Source organism: Colossoma macropomum, unplaced genomic scaffold, assembly GCF_904425465.1.
Source record: "Colossoma macropomum unplaced genomic scaffold, Colossoma_macropomum, whole genome shotgun sequence".
In the NCBI taxonomy this organism is placed as follows: domain Eukaryota; kingdom Metazoa; phylum Chordata; class Actinopteri; order Characiformes; family Serrasalmidae; genus Colossoma; species Colossoma macropomum.
Window position 1 is genome coordinate 45,234 of NW_023494793.1, and position 20,250 is coordinate 65,483.

At 40.2% G+C, this 20,250-nt stretch overlaps 2 protein-coding genes and 1 long non-coding RNA gene across 3 annotated transcripts; 2 read left to right on the forward strand and 1 right to left on the reverse strand.

The window, feature by feature from the left end:
- Positions 1 to 3,320: 3,320 nt before the first annotated feature.
- LOC118814124 lies at positions 3,321 to 5,779 on the forward strand. The gene is made up of 3 exons (XR_005007693.1): positions 3,321 to 3,400; positions 3,994 to 4,077; positions 5,723 to 5,779. It is a non-coding gene; the product is annotated as an uncharacterized LOC118814124 (long non-coding RNA).
- A 3,938-nt stretch (positions 5,780 to 9,717) lies between these two features.
- Positions 9,718 to 12,597, forward strand: LOC118814123 (nuclear factor 7, brain-like). The gene is made up of 2 exons (XM_036579784.1): positions 9,718 to 9,819; positions 11,610 to 12,597. The coding sequence occupies exons 1-2, from the start codon at positions 9,732 to 9,734 to the stop codon at positions 12,125 to 12,127; spliced, it is 606 nt and encodes a 201-aa protein (XP_036435677.1). The 5' UTR covers positions 9,718 to 9,731; the 3' UTR covers positions 12,128 to 12,597.
- A 2,718-nt stretch (positions 12,598 to 15,315) lies between these two features.
- Positions 15,316 to 19,103, reverse strand: gpx8 (glutathione peroxidase 8 (putative)). The gene is made up of 3 exons (XM_036578121.1): positions 18,877 to 19,103; positions 18,227 to 18,488; positions 15,316 to 15,521 (listed from the first exon to the last, which is right to left on the reverse strand). The coding sequence occupies exons 1-3, from the start codon at positions 19,078 to 19,080 to the stop codon at positions 15,358 to 15,360; spliced, it is 630 nt and encodes a 209-aa protein (XP_036434014.1). The 5' UTR covers positions 19,081 to 19,103; the 3' UTR covers positions 15,316 to 15,357.
- Positions 19,104 to 20,250: the final 1,147 nt, after the last annotated feature.

Here is a 20,250-nt window from a genome sequence, read left to right on the forward strand (position 1 = left end):
CCTGCACATTTTAATGTTCTCACTGCACCTGATTCAGCTCATCAGAACTGGGTTTCCTGTGAGCATCTCAGCACAAAGATTATTCCTAAATTTTAGAGCGAGTATCATCAGCTGTAGATAGCTATATATAAATGGCTACTAACCCACCATGTGAAAAATAATAATATACTGATAAAAATAGCAATATTTACTCACCGAGCAGTTTTCATGCTAAAGACATTCTCAAAGTGCTTCACAGACAAGTGATGAGTATTATATTATTTAAATAATTAATTTCTTTTTAAGTAAGTAACAAAAAAATAAAAGAATCATTCATTTGTATGCTTAAATGTTTTTTGTGTGGTGATTGATGCGGGATGTGTTCTATATAGCACCTTTTTGAAAATTATTGTTGTCTTATTTTTTTCATATTACTACTAATTTATGTGTGTAACTATTATTATTGTATTATTACTGTATTTTTCAGTAACTTGTGTATCTATAGTTGCTGAAAGGGTCCATATCCTCTATTTTTTCCTATCTCTTATTTTTCTCTCTGAGCTTCACTTATATTTTGTTTTATGTGCCAAAAACAGTCATAATTTATTTTTACATGATCATTTTTAACCTGTCTTTATCCCTTACAGTTAAACAGGCTGCTTTTGTTACTGTACCTGTAAGACTGATATATGTAAATGAGCTCTGTTATGATTGGCTTTCCTATTATGCCACATTCAAAAAACACCTTATATTTTCAATGTGAGTGGGCAGGGCTAAATTGCTGTAGCCTAAAAAAGTAGATATGTGCAAATTTGTTGGTTTTGTTACATCATAAAAACAGTGGGCTGTTTTTACAGTACAGTTTCTGTATATGGGCTGCATGCACTGGTGAGTGAACAGTATGTTTTGAAACAGCATTTACACAATACATCACACTCTTTAATTTAAAACAGTGAAGAAGATTCTAAACCCCATGTGTCAAACACAATGTCCGCAGGCCAGGTCAGCCCCGCCATACAATCCTATCTGGCCTGCAAAAGTACAGTGTGAAACAAAAAGATTCATCCGATTTCAAAATGATTCATTTCCCTTGCAAATCGTTACAGATCAGTGCAGTGAACTGTAAATGGTTTAAATGAGCATAAAGTTTATTATGTAATTGTACAAGGTCTCAGTCTGAACCTCCTCCAGCTGTACAGACAACATCAACGCCATAGTCAGATTCATCTCATACTGGATTGAGCGTGTCGGGTGTCGCTGCACTCACGGCTCTTTCAGTGCGTTTTCGGAGATCATCCAGTGTTGTGGAACCAACGCCGAACGCTCTGAGCTGTTGGAGCTTCACTGCCCACGAAAATCACACTGCACAGTTATGACGGATTCACTCTTATTGAAGTGGAGAACGCAGAACGCTTTCTGCTCAGGAGTCTCATCTCCTCTCAGACTGAAGGGAGCCATCTTCCACTGACAGTCAGAAACTCTATGACCCCCTCTTTCAATTGGATTGTGATTGGTTCCTCGGCGCCTCACGGTTGTAAAAATATGGCGCTTTGAAATCGGATGAATCTTTTTGAATCACCTTGTATTTTAATTTTCTATTAATATTAGCTCATTTCATAATGTGCTGCACTACAGTCCCCAGCATGCACTGCAATGTAATGTGCGCTCCGACTCTCCGACACCAACAACAACATATGGGACAGTGGTTACACCTCAATTCTACACAATTCCACACCAGTCATTTTTACCGAAATGCATTTCAGCTGCAGCTCAAACAACATGAACACTGAACGTCAGCTCAGCAGCTCAGATACTGGGCCTAAGTCTTAATGAACCTGCAGTAAAGAAAGGATGCCAGGAGTCTGGTTCAAGCAAATAGGTAGGTTTAAAAGACTGAGCTCCTGGGGACGTTTACATTTTTAATATTTCAAGTGTCCATGTGATATTTCAAGGTCTACTACAAGTGCTTATATTTTACTTCTGAAGTTTTTGCATATTTTGAATAAACAATGGCCAGTTCAGGTTACAGCACAACCTTAAATAAAAATGAAATAAAATCGTTTTTTTCTCTGGCCCACAGATTTGATGAGATTTTTTAATACGGCACTTTTACTGGTTGAGTTTGATACCCCTGCTCTAAATAACAGGACTGTATAATAATAATAATAATAACTGTTTACTGTGGGTTACATTTACAGCATTTGGCAGACACTCTTATCCAGAGCGACTTACAACGTGGTCATATTCACACAGGTAGGTGAAGGTAGTGTTAGGAGTCTTGCCCAAGGACTCTTATTGGTCTAGTATAGGGTGCTTACCCAGGCGGGGACTGAACCCCACACTTTTCAACTCTACAATCACAGAACCTGTATTCAGTCCTGTGTTACATAAAACAAAAATATTTCTATGACCTCATCATACTTTACCTTCTGATCCTGAAAATCTACATTCCAGTGAAACAGGAGCAGCTCTGAGCTCTGAACTGCACTTCCTCCACATCTCAGACGGGAAACGTCTCCTATGACGGATTAAAGAAAAACAAGAGGAATCAAAACAATTTGGATTACACGAACAAATGGACACACGGTAAGACTGACAGATCTGATATTTATTCTATCTGTAGTGTTTAATATCAGATGTTGTTCAGTCTAGATGGTCTACAGTATGAAGCTGCACCTGCTACTGTGCTGAGACTGAAACACGACGTTAAACAGTGATTAACTCTCCATTACAGACTCCTGTAGTTCTGTACTGTAGTATCAGCTGTGATTATGAATAAGATCTGCTGTTCTGTATTGATTATTGATCTAAAATCCTCATTAGCTACAAACAGGACGGAGCTTTGATCCACTCCGCACAGTGACGACATCCAGAAATTCCAGGAGTTCCCCTGAAGAAGATGGATGTGAGGTGAGACACTTCAGTGTTCAGATATCTGCATTTGACATTCAGATGGTCAACAAAATAAAGAGTAGAGTTATGAACAATTCACCATGATTTAACGCTGTGAAAGGTTCTGATAACAGAAATGAGGTGAGATTTGCTTAAAAACTTTTAGTGGGCTCAAAATTTCTTACCACCAATTCTGGGCATGGTCTTCCTTTAGCTACCGTTAGCCACATTAGCCTCGTAGCTCCAAAAAGAAAAGCAGACAAACATGAACACGACTCGGCTGATCGACTACATTTGAGGAAAGGGAGGAAAACTGTGTTGATTTGATTGAACACTGAACTCTGAACACTGAGGCTCCTCATAATGTGAGAAATAAACACTCATCAGCTGAACTGATTCTGGATGTAGAAATGTTTGGTGCTGATGTTTGTGCTGACCTCCACAGGTCACACTCACCGTCCATGATGAGTGACTCATCCATGACTCAGCCAATCAAAATGAGGGGGACAGAAAAAGAGGACGACGCATGGTAATTCAGCACGTCTTTCCTCTTTAGGAGCTTTGGGAGACACTGATTTGTGATACTAGTGTTGTAGTGCTCGACTCTGGTCTTGGTCTCGAGACCATAAATGGGTGGTCTCAGTCTCGTCTCGGTCTTGACCCCAATGGGAGATGGGAAATTGTTGTCGAGACTAGCCGAGTCCGATGCCTCCGTCTGAGGGAACTGGAAACTGAATTATTATGGAATATCTTAACAAAACCAGAATAAACAGTCTTTTCTCCTTTATTCTTCTTTTAATGCTGGTAATATTTTCTGATAAGGAATTCCACCTTAAATGGTGCCATTTAAGGAGGAACTCCTTGTCAGAGAATATAACCAGCATTAAAACAAGAATCATGTTATCGAGAGCTGAAATTCACAGCTCATTACGTTGTTTACAAATGTGTTAATAGAACATCATTAATTGTAATTAGTCTATTTCTGCTGTATTTTTAGCTATTTTAATTATGTTATGTAGACAGTCAGTTACAGAATATTATATTTACTATGTTTTCATTTACAACTTAAGTGATTCTGGATGTAGAAATGTTTGGTGCTGATGTTTGTGCTGACCTCCACAGGTCACACTCACCTTCCATGATGAGTGACTCGTCCATGACTCAGCCAATCAAAATGAGGGGGAGAGAAAAAGAGGACGACGCATGGTAATTCAGCACGTCTTTCCTCTTTAGGAGCTTTGGGAGACTCTGGTTTGTGATTCTTACTGGTGTTGTAGTGCTCGACTCTGGTCTTGGTCTCAAGACCATTAAGTAGTGTTCTCTGTCTCAACCTCATTGGGACTCTCAGCCTCGGGGTGAGGCTGACTCGGAAATCGTTGTCGAGACCAGTCGAGTCCTATGCCTCCATCTAAAGGGAATTGGAAGCTGAATTATTATCAACTATCAATAAAACCAGGATAAAAAGAATAAGCAGTGCTTTCTCTGTGTACTAAACCTGCTGCTCCTCGCACTGCAGCGCTACGTTCATTTGACTTCACGTGGTGATTCTGAATGAGTTTTAGAGAGGAAAGGAACCTGACAACTGCTTCCAGTGCACTGCAACGTCTGACTAAGACCATAATATGATAACAATTAATAATGTCTTAGGCTAAATATTATTTAATGTTACATTTTATAAAGTCTGTAATAAATGTCATATTGTGTATTAGTATATATAGTGTATGATTCATGATTATGAATGTACAAATAACTACAAACGAATTTTATTTGTTTATTTTTTTATTTAAAAAAAATCTTAATCTAGTCTCAGCCTTGACTCGGTCTCAGCCACTCCTGGTCTTGGTCTTGACTTGGACTCTAAGTGTCCTGGTCTCGGTCTGGACTCGAATTTGACACTAATTCTTACAGTTATAGTTTTTTGAGATTTAATTTCGATCTAAGGAATCGTCCTGTTTCTTCTACACTGATGGTGATGAGATGCCTGAGTGTCTTTGACTGCATTATATGATAAACAAGAAGCCTAATTGGGCCATTTTACCCAAATTAGTTCAAACTGAGCTCCCACAATGAAATATTAAAAAATTGGGATATAATTTCTTATAAAGTCTCAGCTTTTATAGCCAGCTAGTGCTAATGCTGACGTTAGCTATTAATAGTCTGACTCTGGTGGCCAACCAGTCAGCTCTCAACATGCTGTTATAACGTCCAAATAAAACCAAAAACAGCTGCTCAGTCTTACCTGTGAAAGGTAGTTCCCTGAGATCTGATTGGATTGTGAGCTGTTTGTACAGCGCTGAGCTGCACGGGACTCGTCTTTCTTCCAGTCCAGTCCCCTGAGAGTTATGAAAAGGTGCCTGGACCAATATGGCGGTGCTGTTAATGTACGATCCAGCGTCCAGTGCGGCGTCTATGTGAATATGTCTGTGATGTTCACAGCCTGCTGCTCAGTAAAGCCTGGCATTATGGCGCTTTAATAAAATAAAGAGTAGAGTTATGAACAATTCACCATGATTTAACGCTGTGAAAGGTTCTGATAACAGAAATGAGGTGAGGTTTGCTTAAAAACTTTTAGTGGGCTCAAAATTTCTTACCACCAATTCTGGGCATGGTCTTCCTTTAGCTACCGTTAGCCACATTAGCCTCGTAGCTCCAGAAAGAAAAGCAGACAAACATGAACACGACTCGGCTGATCGACTACATTTGAGGAAAGGGAGGAAAACTGTGTTGATTTGATTGAACACTGAACTCTGAACACTGAGGCTCCTCATAATGTGAGAAATAAACACTCATCAGCTGAACTGATTCTGGATGTAGAAATGTTTGGTGCTGATGTTTGTGCTGATCTCCACAGGTCACACTCACCTTCCATGATGAGTGACTCGTCCATGACTCAGCCAATCAAAATGAGGGGGAGAGAAAAAGAGGACGACGCATGGTAATTCAGCACGTCTTTCCTCTTTAGGAGCTTTGGGAGACCCTGATTTGTGATACTAGTGTTGTAGTGCTCAAGTCTGGTCTTGGTCTCGAGACCATAAATGAGTGGTCTCGGTCTTGTCTCGGTCTTGACCCCATTGGGACTCGGTCTTGTCTCGGTCCCAGGGTGAGGTGGACTCGGAAATTGTTGTCGAGACTAGCCGAGTCCGATGCCTTCGTCTGAGGGAACTGGAAACTGAATTATTATGAAATATAATAACAAAACCAGAATAAACAGTCTTTTCTCCTTTATTCTTCTTTTAATGCTGGTAATATTTCCAATAAGGAATTCCACCTTAGATGGTGCCATTTAAGGAGGAACTCCTTGTCAGAGAATATAACCAGCATTAAAACAATAATCATGTTATCGAGAGCTGAAATTCACAGCTCATTACGTTGTTTACAAATGTGTTAATAGAACATCATTAATTGTAATTAGTCTATTTCTGCTGTATTTTTAGCTATTTTAATTATGTTATGTAGACAGTCAGTTACAGAATATTATATTTACTATGTTTTCATTTACAACTTAAGTGATTCTGGATGTAGAAATGTTTGGTGCTGATGTTTGTGCTGACCTCCACAGGTCACACTCACCTTCCATGATGAGTGACTCGTCCATGACTCAGCCAATCAAAATGAGGGGGAGAGAAAAAGAGGACGACGCATGGTAATTCAGCACGTCGAGTCTGGTCTTGGTCTCGAGACCATAAATGAGTGGTCTCGGCCTTGTCTTGGTCTTGACCCCAATGGGAGATGGACTCGGAAATTGTTGTCAATACCAGCTGAGTCCGATGCATCTATCTGAGGGGACTGGAAGCTAAATTATTATGGAATATAATAACAAAACTAAAATACACATCTTTTCTCCTTTATTCCTCTTTTAATGCTGGTAAGATTTTCTGACAAGAAATTCCACCTTAAATGGTTCCATTTAAGGTGGAACTCCTTATCAGAAAATATTACCAGCATTAGAAGAATATTAATGTTACTGAGAGATGAAATTCACTAAATTCATTACAAATCTGTTCATCATTAATTGTAATTATTCTTTGGCTATTTCTGCTGTATTTTTATCTGTTTTTATTATTTTATGTAGCTGTGTAATATTATTAGCTTCTCCCTACAGCAGTAATAGTTACAGAATATTATATTTACTATGTTTTCATTTACAACTTAAGTGACTTAAGTGATTTCATTTACAACTTAAGTCATTTCTGTAGAAATGTTTAGTGCTGATGTTTGTGCTGACCTCCACAGGTCACACTCACCTTCCATGATGAGTGACTCGTCCATGACTCAGCCAATCAAAATGAGGGGGAGAGAAAAAGAGGACGACGCATGGTAATTCAGCACGTCTTTCCTCTTTAGGAGCTTTGGGAGACCCTGATTTGTGATTTATACAGTTACAGTTTTTGAGATTTAATTTCGATCTAAGGAATCGTCCTGTTTCTTCTACACTGATGGTGATGAGATGCCTGAGTGTCTTTGACTGCATTATATATTAAACAAGAAGCCTAATTGGGCCATTTTGCCCAAATTAGTTCAAACTGAGCTCCCAGAGTAAAAAATAAAATATAAAAAAAACAATTTAGCATTCAGATCTTCAGAATTACATTCTAATCTATTTAAACTCAAGGCATTAATAGAGATAGTAATAAGTTAAATATATAAAAAATCATAATTTATTGGGCTCTTGTCTGTCCCAAACCATAACCTCTACATTTACACTTTTTTTCAGTGTTTTTTAAGATCTTGAAGTGAAATTGAAACATTTTAATTTATTATGAGTTAATTATCTTGTGATAATAAGTTAACTATCTTGTGATCTCAAGATAAGTGTCATCTTGACATAACGAGTAATAAAGTTGTTATCTTAAGATCAGAAGCTAATTAACTCATGATCTCAAGATAACAATCCAGAAAATTATAGCAGCTGCTCGTGACCTCTCCAGACTTCCGTAGTCTCATGTTTTCATGTCACTATAAAAACAAAGAGTTTTAGCCACACCCCTGCATTTCAGAGCAGGAAGTGAGGCTGCATCCCTGTCCCTCATGGCCACATGGTGAGCAGTTAGATCAGAGAACTTGTAGAGAGGAGAATTTCCGCTCTGCAATGTTTTCCAGGTTTCTCAAACTCTAGAGGGCGCTCCTGAGCGAGTCCAAAATGAATGGGTTAATATGGAGCATTTGAGCAAAATCATAGTTTATAATGTAAAAGAATTCATTCATTTCCTGAACACAGAGCAGCATAAAACATTTTAGCACTGCTGTTATATTTTAAGAGCTTTTAAACTCGAGTTATAAGAGTTTTTAAATGGCACCTCATGTACGTTCATGACATCAGTGAGCGCGAACAGTCAATGAGCTGCTCCGCTCGGCAACCAATCAGCACTCAGTAGCAGTAATGTTGGCCTCCTGCTGCCCAAAACCTGTTTGCTGTAGAATAAAGGAAACATACAGGTGAGTTTTCTTTGTTTTTTTAGTGAAATCCATCCTCCTACTGTCTAAAATTAAAGGAAAGTTCTGGTTCAGTGATTAGAAACTTTAACTTTTAGTTTTTAGCCGTTGAGCTTCATTCACTCCCATTCATTGAGGACTCACTCACGGGCGCCCTCTGCTGTTTAGCAGTCATGTTTTTGATATAACGGGGGGAATAGGAAGCGGCCAGACTCCTCATAAACCAGCTCTGGTTAGATCCTATTGTTTTAACATCACTTTTAATGAAATCAAAAAGATCTTTTAAAAAAATTGAAAAAGTATTAAACAACGTAAGCATTACTTCCATAAGTATAAATTTAGGGCTTGGGGTTTGGGACAGACTCCTTTCAATAGAAAGTGTCCCATAAATGCTGATTGTGTGTATATATATATATATATATATATATATATATATATATATATATATATATATACATATATATTAATGCCTTGGATTTAAACAGATCAGAACACAATCACTGTAAATATCTAAGTAATTCAGTAGAACGGTTCTTATACAGGTGCATGCAAAAGTTTAGGCACCCCTGTTCAAATTCCATGTTGTTGTTGATTTAAGTGTAAATAGGTTACAGATCCTTTACAGTGAACACACGCTTCTGCACATTTCAATACACAGTTTACTGTTTATCTGTTGAATTTAATATATTTAATATATTATGTCACTCTTTTTTCCACTATAACAGAAACACCATGTAATTTGAGGTGTTCAAACGTTTTGCATACAACTGTAATTCAGTGTGTACATTAATAAGAATCAAGGTCACAAGATAATATTCCAGTTATGACAAACACAATTGAGCTGTCATTAATCATCAGTGTTTTGTGCTGCTGCCATACAGGTCAGTATCATCTTCCATGATGAGTGGAGTGTCCATGACCACACCCAACAGTGTGAATGGCAGAGAAAAAGAGGACAACGAAAGGTAATTCAACACGCACTTCCTACTGCGGAGAAACTGATACGTGATTATCACTCAAATATGATTATCGTTTAACCTTTACCAAAAAAACTGTGAGTACCTGCTGTTCATTCTACACTGGTATGTATATATTTTGCCTCTTTTAGTTTGAGATCTGGATCAGTTGCAGACAGTGGTGTATGTATGAAGACTGACAGGACACACAAGCTAACGCAGAACATCAGCCGTGAAGACTGCAGGGAGAACCTTCGCTACGCCAAGGCTGGAGACGTGGCCTGTGATCTGTGTGAAGGAAGGAAGTTGAGAGCGTACAAGTCCTGTATGACCTGCCTCGCCTCCTTCTGTGAGAACCACATCAGAGATCACTACACAATAGAGGCACTGCAGAGACACCTACTGGTGGAGGTCACCAAAAACCTCAACATACTTCAGGAGAACGCTCAGCTGAGGAAAGAGAACGCAGCTATGAAGGACGAGATCAAAACACTGAAACAGACCATACGAGACCTGAGGCTTCCTGACTACATCTGCAAAGGGAAGACACCTGTACCAGGTGAGTGACCGTTCTGTCTAATGCAGGACCAAAAGAGCCGAGTCAGGAGCCACACATGACTTTCTGCAGCTAAACATCTGCTTCACCCTCCAGACACTGCGTCTGGTTCCTCAACATAACCTCTATAAAATCAGCTCAGACAGATGATTATAATATTAAAAGCAGAAACAGAGCGACATGCAAGAGGAAGCTTTCACACTCAACCCTGACGCGGCATGAACACTTCAACACTTACTATTATGAGTAATAAAACTTTTTACCATCTATCATTCATGTTTCTCCTCACATCCACCATTCAGTGTGATGCTTCTCACCATCTGTCATTCAGTGTGATCATTTTCCTCACCATCTATCGTTCAATGTGAAGCTGTTCCTCACATCTATCATTCTGTGATGCTTCTCCTCATTATCTACCATTCAGTGTGATGCTCTTCCTCACCATCTACCATTCTATGTGATGCTCTTCCTCACCATCTACCATTCTATGTGATGCTCTTCCTCACCATCTACCATTCAGTGTGATGCTCTTCCTCACCATCTATCATTCAGTATGATGCTCTTCCTCACCATCTGTCATTCAGTGTGATGCTCTTCCTCACCATCTACCATTCTGTGTGATGCTCTTCCTCACCATCTACCATTCTGTGTGATGCTCTTCCTCACCATCTTTCATTCTGTAATGCTCTTCCTCACCATCTATCATTCAGTGTGATGCTCTTCCTCACCATCTGTCATTCAGTGTGATGCTCTTCCTCACCATCTATCATTCAGTGTGATGCTCTTCCTCACCATCTATCATTCAGTGTGATGCTCTTCCTCACCATGTCATTCAGTGTGATGCTCTTCCTCACCATCTGTCATTCAGTGTGATGCTGTTCCTCACCATCTACCATTCTGTGATGCTCTTCCTCACCATCTATCATTCAGTGTGATGCTCTTCCTCACCATCTGTCATTCAGTGTGATGCTCTTCCTCACCATCTTTCATTCTGTAATGCTCTTCCTCACCATCTATCATTCAGTGTGATGCTCTTCCTCACCATCTGTCATTCAGTGTGATGCTCTTCCTCACCATCTATCATTCAGTGTGATGCTCTTCCTCACCATCTGTCATTCAGTGTGATGCTCTTCCTCACCATCTGTCATTCAGTGTGATGCTCTTCCTCACCATCTACCATTCTGTGATGCTCTTCCTCACCATCTATCATTCAGTGTGATGCTCTTCCTCACCATCTATCATTCAGTGTGATGCTCTTCCTCACCATCTATCATTCTGTAATGCTCTTCCTCACCATCTATCATTCAGTGTGATGCTTCTTTTCACTATCATTCAGTGTGATGCTCTTCCTCACTATTGATTGTTCAATGTGATGCCCTTTCTCAAATCTATCATGCAGTGTAATGCTTCTTCTCACCATCGATCATTCAATGTAATGTTCTTCATCATCTATGATTCAGTGTGATGCTTTTCCTCACTATGTATCTTTCAGTTTAGTGCTCCTCCTCTTCATCTATCATTGTGATGTTTCTCCTCACCGTCGATCATTCAATGTAATGTTCTTCCTCATCATCTGTCGTTCAGTGTGATAATTTTCCTCACAATCTATCATTCAACGTGCTGTTTCTCCTTCTATTGTTCAGTGTGATGCTCTGAGGTAATAAACTCCCGCTCCAGGCTTGGTGGCATTGTCTGATAGGGAGAAACCTACCAACAGCAAACTGGATAAAAATTAAAATGAAAAACAAACTAGATTAATCCACATCACTCACATTCTTTTTTTTTCTCCTCAGCTGATTTCATACTGGATCCTGATACAGCTTACTGTGCACTCATTCTGTCCAAGAGCCAGAAACGAGTGCGGCTGGGAGAAAAGAAAACCGTCAATCACACCACAAAGAGATTTGATAAGTACGAGAGCGTCCTCGCCACTAAAGGCTTCAGGTCTGGACGGCACTACTGGCAGGTGGAGGTCAACAGAGAGTTCACTGTTGGAGTTACAAAGGAGTTTTCCCAGAGGAAAGGGAGGTTCAGTGTCTCACCCAGTGTGGGCTACTGGTGTCTCTATCACTACAGACAAATCTTCTCAGCTCTGGAGGAGCCCAGCAAGCCGCTGCCACCCGACACCGTCCCCCGGATTTTGGGGGTCTGTATTGATGTGGATGAGAAGTGGGTCGCTTTTTATAACAATGAGACTAAAACTCACATTTACACATTCAGACATATGAACTTCACAGATGGAGAGCAGATCTACCCCATATTCAGTACCACAGAGAAATCTGCAGACCTGAAGATCAAGACTGTGAGATGAATGATTGTAAGGAGTGGACAGTGGTTGTAGTTGTACAGGTTGTAGTTTGCTATTACCTAGACTAGGATATCAAACACAGCAGTGGTTGTGACCTGTTTGCTTATGAGCTGAGCCAGGTGTGTCAGAGGTATCATCTTTTATCATTTACCTGATAGGACTGGGTAGAACAACTTTGGACTAAAAATGGTGAATTTTCCATTTATCCTAGATTGCAGTTGATCAGCCATGTTTGGTGTCCAAATTTTCCCTCTTTAGTTTAGGGCTAGAGCTACAAAGCTAATGTCAAACATTAAACGTCAACAGTCACCCAAATCTTTTCTCTAAATACACCCCCAAAACTTCTCTCAGCCTACTCAGACCACATCTAGGTTTTTATTAAAGTGGTCCAGACTTGTTGACCATAGTCAAACTCATCCCATACTGGATTGAGCGTGTCGGGTGTCGCTGCACTCACGGCTCTTTCAGTGCGATTTCGGAGATCATCCAGTGTTGTGGAACCAACGACGAACGCTCTGAGCTATTGGAGCTTCACTGCCCACGAAAATCACACTGCACAGTTATGACGGATTCACTCTTATTGAAGTGGAGAACGCAGAACACTTTCTGCTCAGGGGTCTCATCTCCTCTCAGACTGAAGGGAGCCATCTTCCACTGACAGTCAGAAACTCTATGACCCCCTCTTTCAATTGGATTGTGATTGGCTCCTCGGCGCCTAACGGTTGTAAAAATATGGCGCTTTGAAATCGGATTAATCTTTTTGAATCACCGTGTATTTTACAGCATGTCATATTTTGTTTTAAAACAAGTTTGAACAACGTTGACCTGGGTGCAGGTCGAGAGGTTTTGGGATGTATTTACGAAAAAGATGTGGGTGACTATAGACTTTGTCTTTGCTGATGTCGTAGCATAACACTTCTTGTATTTTATATTTATTGTACTTTATTCCTGCTGTGATTGGCTGCAATATAATATGTCTTGTTCAAAAAGTAGTCAGGTCTGGAATGTGGCAGTAAAAAGCCCCTGACTGGGAGGATTTAAACTGCTTGTTCAGAATAAAAGGGTTTTAAATTAGCATCAGCTACTTCTCCAACCATGTTAGCAAGTTATCTAGCTACCACATACAGAAACAATGATTTTTATGATAACCGACTCTGTGATTGTAAACATAATTATGTCGTTACAGCATATCTCTGAAACAAACCTAACTCCGTTAGCTACCTGATCAACACCTCTGTTATCTGTGGTTCCTGTGTCCCTGTCAGAGTTCTGTCTAGCCTTAAACATGCATGGGGACTGAAATTCGTGGGAAAAAGACTTCAGTTGTTCTCTTTAAATGTGTGGATCCTTCAATGATGCATTTACTTCCTGACAGCCAGGAATGGAATGTTTAATCATTTACCTCACAACTTCCCCTCCAATAACTCTGTACAGACTGTCTGTAGGAACAACACTCCTTATCACTTCAACAGGAATGGGTGGGGCTAAACTACTGTAAGCTGTAATTAATGTCAACATTCAGTTGTTCTGATGTAGTCGGATTGTAGTTCAAATGAGAAAATCTATTTTAAGTATATCGCTGCTGTCGGAAGAAAACCCCCTATTTCCAAAAGGGTAACTTTACAGGAGAAAGAAAAAACTTACATTTAATGTAAGTCAATGGAACCAGACTCCACCCCCCCACTGAAAAGGCCAACAGGCCTTTTTTCGAATTATGTCAAAAACTGAAAAATGACAAAAATAGATATACGAGGTTTTCTTCCGACAGCAACGATATGCAAAACTGTTTAGTGGTCTGATTTTGTCAGTTTACATTATATTAACAAACCATTCCTTTGCAAATAAGATGAGTGCAAGAATGTGGTATTGTTCTACATTTGGTTTATTTTTAATTGAAATGAACAAATTGTTGTCAATCTGTGAGAATTCAGTATGTTGTGTTTGTGCGAATGTTAAAATTGAAAAAACTGTCATGAAAATGAGAAATGCATGGATTAAAAATGATGAAGTTTTAATTGTGTCGTTTACTTCCAGCAGAGTGGATTTTAACCTCATGATGAAAATACCTCAGTGGTTTTGGATGAACAGGCCAGAGCGCCCTGAGACTTCAGTCACCATAACTACAGAAAAATACATTTTATTTTAGGGCCTGACCGATATATCGGTCAGCTGATAATAACAGTCAATATGACTGTTGGAAATCCTTTCAACACCACCACCACAGCCGATACCTGAATTTCGATACTGATACACTTTTTATGCTTTTTTTTTTTTTTAAATGAAAATCAAAGATGGGTGTGGCTGAAAGCAGAAATAAGCATGAGTGAGCAATGAGGTCCAGAGAAAATGGGGCTCCTAACAACCACCTGGAAGAGCTGGTCGACCCCAAAACTGCCCCATCAGATAAACAGCACTTAAAGCTTTCATCTCTGAGAGAGAGGAGAAAATCAAGCTGATCAGATCTGAAAACATCCACAGGTGTGGATAGAAGGTGCTCCTTCTATCACACAGTCTTATCTGGCAGATTTTCCTCTTGGGCTTCCGGATATGGAAGCTGTGGTATTGCTGGGATTCAAACTCACAACCTCCTGATGTCTGATGTTGGGATGAATTATTAGACAGATGCACCACATGAAACCACACCTCTCTTAAAATTTTAAACAACAAATATCTTCTCCAGTATATTAAACATTTTAGACACAAAATCTGAGCTGCTTCACGTGTTCCTGAGTGCTGCAGTGGACTAAGCCGTCACCCCAACAAGAGGTTGTGAGTTTGAGCCCCAGCGATGCCACAGCCATCCGTAAGTTTGTACCCAAGAGGAAAAACGTCCAGCAGGACTGTGAGATGAAAGAGCCCTGGCTAGTCTGAGTTGTGTGAACTCCGGCGTCCTCAAGTTAAGTCAACTCAAGAAAAGCCATGTAATCAGTTACTAGATCACTGAGTTGAGCTGACCTCTCATTCTTCACAGTGCATGTTTTCTACCTTTTTCCTGATGCTGAAAAATGAAGAACCTGTACTTTTCATATCGGTCGGGCTCTAATTCACACATAGAAGATTCCAAAGTGGCACACAGAAAGCAGGCAAACACCAACATCTGGGCTCATCTAGAAACAGCAGACAGACAGACGGACGGACCACATTTAGAGTTCAGAGAAGTTCGTAAGGCAACACTGTAAAGGCGTCTTTTCTCTCAGGAACCTTTCCTATGTTCATTGCTGGGTCTCAGACCCTCAGAGTTCGTGCCTCTTCTTCAGGATGATCTCCCGAATGAGTGCCGTGACCTCCTGCCTGATCTCCTCCATGGGTTCCTCCGGCCGCCAGAACCGCACCACCTGGCCCTCGGCGTTCACCAGGAACTTCCAGAAGTTCCACTTTGGTATCCTCTGCACCGAATCTGAGTGTAGATAAGACAGAACAGAGTTAAGGTTCATTAGAGTTTAAACTTCAACAATGTTTATACGGCACTTTACAGTCTTATTTGAAAACACAAGAAATGTTCAGTTTTCCATTAAATATGGGTCTTAATCAAAATTACTAATATTTGTATAAAATTTGTGATACTACTTTATCTAAACTTCCTCTTTCCAGAGGCAGGCATGAACAAAATGAGGACTTTCTGGCAATAAATAAATTAATAGATAAAATTATTTTTGGTCAAATTGTTGGTCCAACAAAAAAACAAAAAACAAACAAACAAACAAACAAACAAAGACAAGGAGAGTGGTGGGTTCAAATGAACTGTAGCAAAATGTACTTTTTTAGTACAGGAAAACAGCCTTTTCAGATCTTACACTGTCGCTACACTGCCAGAAGAAAGCACAACTGTAGTCCATCTGTTTCTCTGCATAATCTGTTAGCCCCCTTTCACCCTGTTTCTCAATGGTCAAGACCCTCACAGGACCCCCACGCCACAAGATGATACTATATTGTAAGTGGAGCTGATAAAATGGACAATGACTTTGGGGGGCATTCTCTTTGCGACCCCATCCCCCCTCCAGCATTTCTGGATCCTGTTTGTATCTGATTTCTTCTTTGTGTTTTAGAGTTTTAACTTGCATTTGTGATGCAGTGATGAACTGTTTTCACAGACAGTGGTTTTCAGAAGTGTTTGAGCCCATGCAGTGATTTCCACTACAGAATCATGTCTGTTTTTAATGCAGTGCTGTCTGAGGGCCCAAAGATCACGGCCAGCAAATAACGGTTTTCAGCCTCGTCCCTTACATACAGAGATTTCTCCAGATTCTCTGAATCTTTTAATGATATTATGTACCGTAGATGATGAAAAGCTAAAGTTCTTTACTATTTTATGTTGAGAAACGTTATTCTTAAAAAGTTGCACTATTCGATGGTGCAGTCTTTCACAGAGTGGTGAACCCCTCCTCATCTTTACTTCTGAAAGACTCCGCCTCTCTGAGATGCTCTTTATACCCAGTCATGTTACTGACCTGTTGTCAATCAACCACCAGGTGTTTTTTTAGCATTACACAACTTCACCACCCTTTTGTTCCCCCGTCCCAACTTTTTTTAATGTGTTGTTGGCATTAAATTCAAAATGGGCAAATATTTTTCAATAAACAATAAAATTTCTCTGTTTCAACATTTGATATGTTGCCTTTGTACTATTTTCAATTAGATATAGGGTTTAAATGATTTGCATATTACTGCATTTTGTTTTTATTTACATTCTACACAGCGTCCCAAGTTTTTTGGAAACGGGGTTGTAAAAAAAAGTGAGAACTGACCATCAGAAATACACAACTTATGTGGAGGGTTTGTACAAGAGACGTATCAGAGCGCTAGTGCAGTGATGTGCATGCAGGTATTACCACTTCAGAGCAGACAGATTTACTGTACCTCACCTATAAATAGTCGCTATTTATTTACCTGTGTGTCTGAATTTTTTACTTGACTTTGATTCCTGAGAAAACTCAGTAATATAACGCCGGTGAGCTGCTGCTTTGCTGTCGACTGCAAAAGTGAACCAAATGCATCAAACTACAGTATGTGAATTTATGAAAAAGCATAAATCTGTCTGACTACTACAATAACACCAACAGTGAGCTCACAAACCAGATCATTTTGATGAATTTCAAACTAAACACTTCATACATGAGTAAAAGCATCAACACAAAGAAACTGAATTTTGTTTTAATTAGACTTTTAGACCAGCTTCAGATCCTGATTCACCAAAAATAAGAATTCCCTGAGTTATCCATTATGCTAATATTACTGTCTAACACCAGAGCTGGTCGATACAGCAAAAAACTAATATCACAATAATTTAAGATGTTTTCATGATCTCTATGTCACCATGTTTATGTTTTAAGTTGGGACAGCCAAAGTAGTGCCACATTAAAAATTACTATAAAAAACTATAACTAATATTTCACAAACTGAGCAGCACTAAATCCAATTAAACAGAACTTAAAAAGCTTTCTTCATAATCAAACATGCAGCTGTTTGAGTACTGATGATATCCACAATATGCTCAAAAAAAGCACACTGGAACATTTTATCACATATCGTGAAAATTTCTTTAATATTCTTCTTGCAATATTATATTTTTGCCATATCGCCCACCACAGCTCAGTGGAAAGCAGTACAGTCGTGCCTTTATTACATTTTACAGTGGATTGTATTCTGTAATTCTGACATAAATTCAGCATTTTATTTTTAAAATGCAAATCCTTCTGCATTATTTTTGAGTAAAGAGTTCAAGCGACATAAAAACAGTGTAATAAAGGGCTTATTTTTCATTTTGGCCCATATTTCACATCATATGCGTATAAAACTTCACAATTTCCTGCTTTTTAATGTTGCAAAAATTCCTCTCCATATAAAAAAAACCTTGTTTATAAAACAACAGCATGTGAAATCTCACATTTAAAGGAGAATTCCACCTAACTTTCAAAATTCCCTGCATAATTAACAAGCTAAGACGTCATTCGGAGTGGTTTGGTGTGAAACGCTCAGAACTGCTCACAGTGGTGGTGATAGGAACCAGACGTCCACCTCTAAAAGCTCCCTCACAGAAAGTTCCTACATGAAATGGTTATGAACTCACTGCCTGATGGAGCTGGATCCAGGTTCTGGTCCTACCTGTGATGAACCTGAATGCGGGCTCTGCTTCTGAGCCCATGATCTTGATCTTGCTGAAGATGGGAAAGGTCACTCCATAGTGGGATTTGGCGAAGGCTTCCACGTCCCTGCTGGAGCCGGGCTCGGTCTGGCCGTACTGACCGCAGGGGAAGGCCAGAACGTTGAAATGGGCAGTGCCTAGTTCTCTGTGCAGCTCCTGCAGGAACCGGTAGTTCTCCTCGGTCTGCTCGCTCTGACTCGCCACGTTTACAACCAGCGAGATCTTAGAAGAGCAGAACAATAAAGGTGTTTATAAAAAACATTTTGGGTTATAAAAGCTTTAGTGTACATATATTTTTCTAATAAGACAAAGTTTGTAAGTTATTAAGCTGAAATTGGCCTTTTATTGGAATTTTTCCGTTCCACCTTAAATGGTGCAGCAGTTGCATTGTGGCGCCTCAGGCGCCACAATGCAACTGCTGCACCATTTAAGGTGGAACGGAAAAATTCCAATAAAAAGCCATTTCAACTTGGTTCCAAAGCTCGTTTGAGGGTTTAATCAGCTTTAATCATCCCTAATTATCATGCATTTCCCATTCCAACCAATGCAAACATCAGAAATAACATTTATACATCAAAAAATATCCACTGTTTACAAAAGTCCAGCCCACCTTTCCTCTGTACTTCTCCAGAGAGATGCTCCTTCCTCGCGCGTCCTTCACTTCAAAGGAATAAAAGTCTTTAAGTCGTCTTGGCTTCGCGAATCTGCTGTGCAGCAAGTAAAGCGACCCCAAACACACAGCCAGGCTCATCAGCACCGGCAGGGCTTTTCCTCGCGGGCTGGATTTGCTCGGGTAGCCGCCGAGAGACTCCATCTTCTGGGGAGGACCGTGGAGGAGCCAGGCTGGGAGGAGTGGAGACCGCGCACGCGTGTACAGAACTTCCAAAAAAGTTGGGCCTGCGCGGGGATTGGTGGAGTGGTTCTAAAGGTTAGTAACCAATCAGAGCGCAGGAGGCGTTTCCAGGTGTGTTTAGGACTAGAGACTAGTTTCGTGTTTGTTGAGGAGCTTCTTAAATGGGAGAACCAAGTACAGGTCCTAGATCAACATCTGCATGGATGGGGTTGTTCTCAGTGAGAGGAGGATGAGTGAAAAATCTGGGGCTCTTGGTTCCTCTTAGTGGTTCTACGTCATGCTCTTAGGCGGTTCCCCGTTTTCAGTCTTGGTTCCGCTCAGTGGTTCAACTCAAAAGGAGAAACTTCCTAAGCGCGCTGGGGTGGAAACACTGAGGGGAACCAAAACAGTAAAGGAGAACCTCACTAAGAGCATGGGGAAGAACTAAGAGGAACCAAAACAGTAAAGGAGAACCTCCCTGAGAGCATGAAGAAACAATGAGAGGAACTAAGACTCAAAAGGAGAATCTCCCTAAGAACATTGGGTAGAAACGCTGAGAAGAACCTAGATTCAAAAGGAGAACCTCCTTAAGAATATGAAGAAGGACCACGGAGAGGAACCTAGTCTCAAAAGGAGAACCTTTCTAAGAGCATGAGGAAGAACCACGGAGAGGAACGGACTCAAAAGGAGAAACTCCCAAAGAGCATGAAGAACCACTCTGAGGAACTGAGACTCAAAAGAAGAACCCCTCTAAAAGCATGAGGAAGAACCACTGAGAGGAACATAGACTCAAAAGAAGAACCCCTCTAAAAGCATGAGGAAGAACCACGGAGAGGAACATAGACCCAAAGGAAGAACCCATCTAAAAGCATGAGGAAGAACTACTGAGGGGAACATAGACTTTAAAAGAAGAACCCTTCTAAAAGCATGAGGTAGAACCACTGACAGGAACCAAACCCAAAAGAAAAAACTCCCTAAGAGCGTGAGGAAAAAAACACTGAGAGGAACCGAGAGCCAAAAGGAGAACATCTCCAAAAGAATGAGGAAGAACCACCAAAAGGAACAAAGTCTAAAAAGGGGAACCTCTCTAGAAGTATGAGAAGAACCACTCAGGGAAATCCTGGTCACTGAGCTGTGATGGTCTTTTTCCAT

What these genes read in the sequence shown, in the direction of transcription:
- LOC118814123 (XM_036579784.1), top strand. Translation starts at nt 9,732, where the DNA reads ATGAAGGACGAGATCAAAACACTGAAACAGACCATACGAGACCTGAGG. An exon ending in AGGGAAGACACCTGTACCAG is followed by an intron (nt 9,820 to 11,609) that starts GTGAGTGACCGT and finishes TTTTCTCCTCAG; the next exon opens with CTGATTTCATACTGGATCCT.
- gpx8 (XM_036578121.1), bottom strand. Translation starts at nt 19,080, where the DNA reads ATGGAGTCTCTCGGCGGCTACCCGAGCAAATCCAGCCCGCGAGGAAAA. An exon ending in TGGAGAAGTACAGAGGAAAG is followed by an intron (nt 18,489 to 18,876) that starts GTGGGCTGGACT and finishes TGCTCTTCTAAG; the next exon opens with ATCTCGCTGGTTGTAAACGT. An exon ending in CGCATTCAGGTTCATCACAG is followed by an intron (nt 15,522 to 18,226) that starts GTAGGACCAGAA and finishes ATCTACACTCAG; the next exon opens with ATTCGGTGCAGAGGATACCA.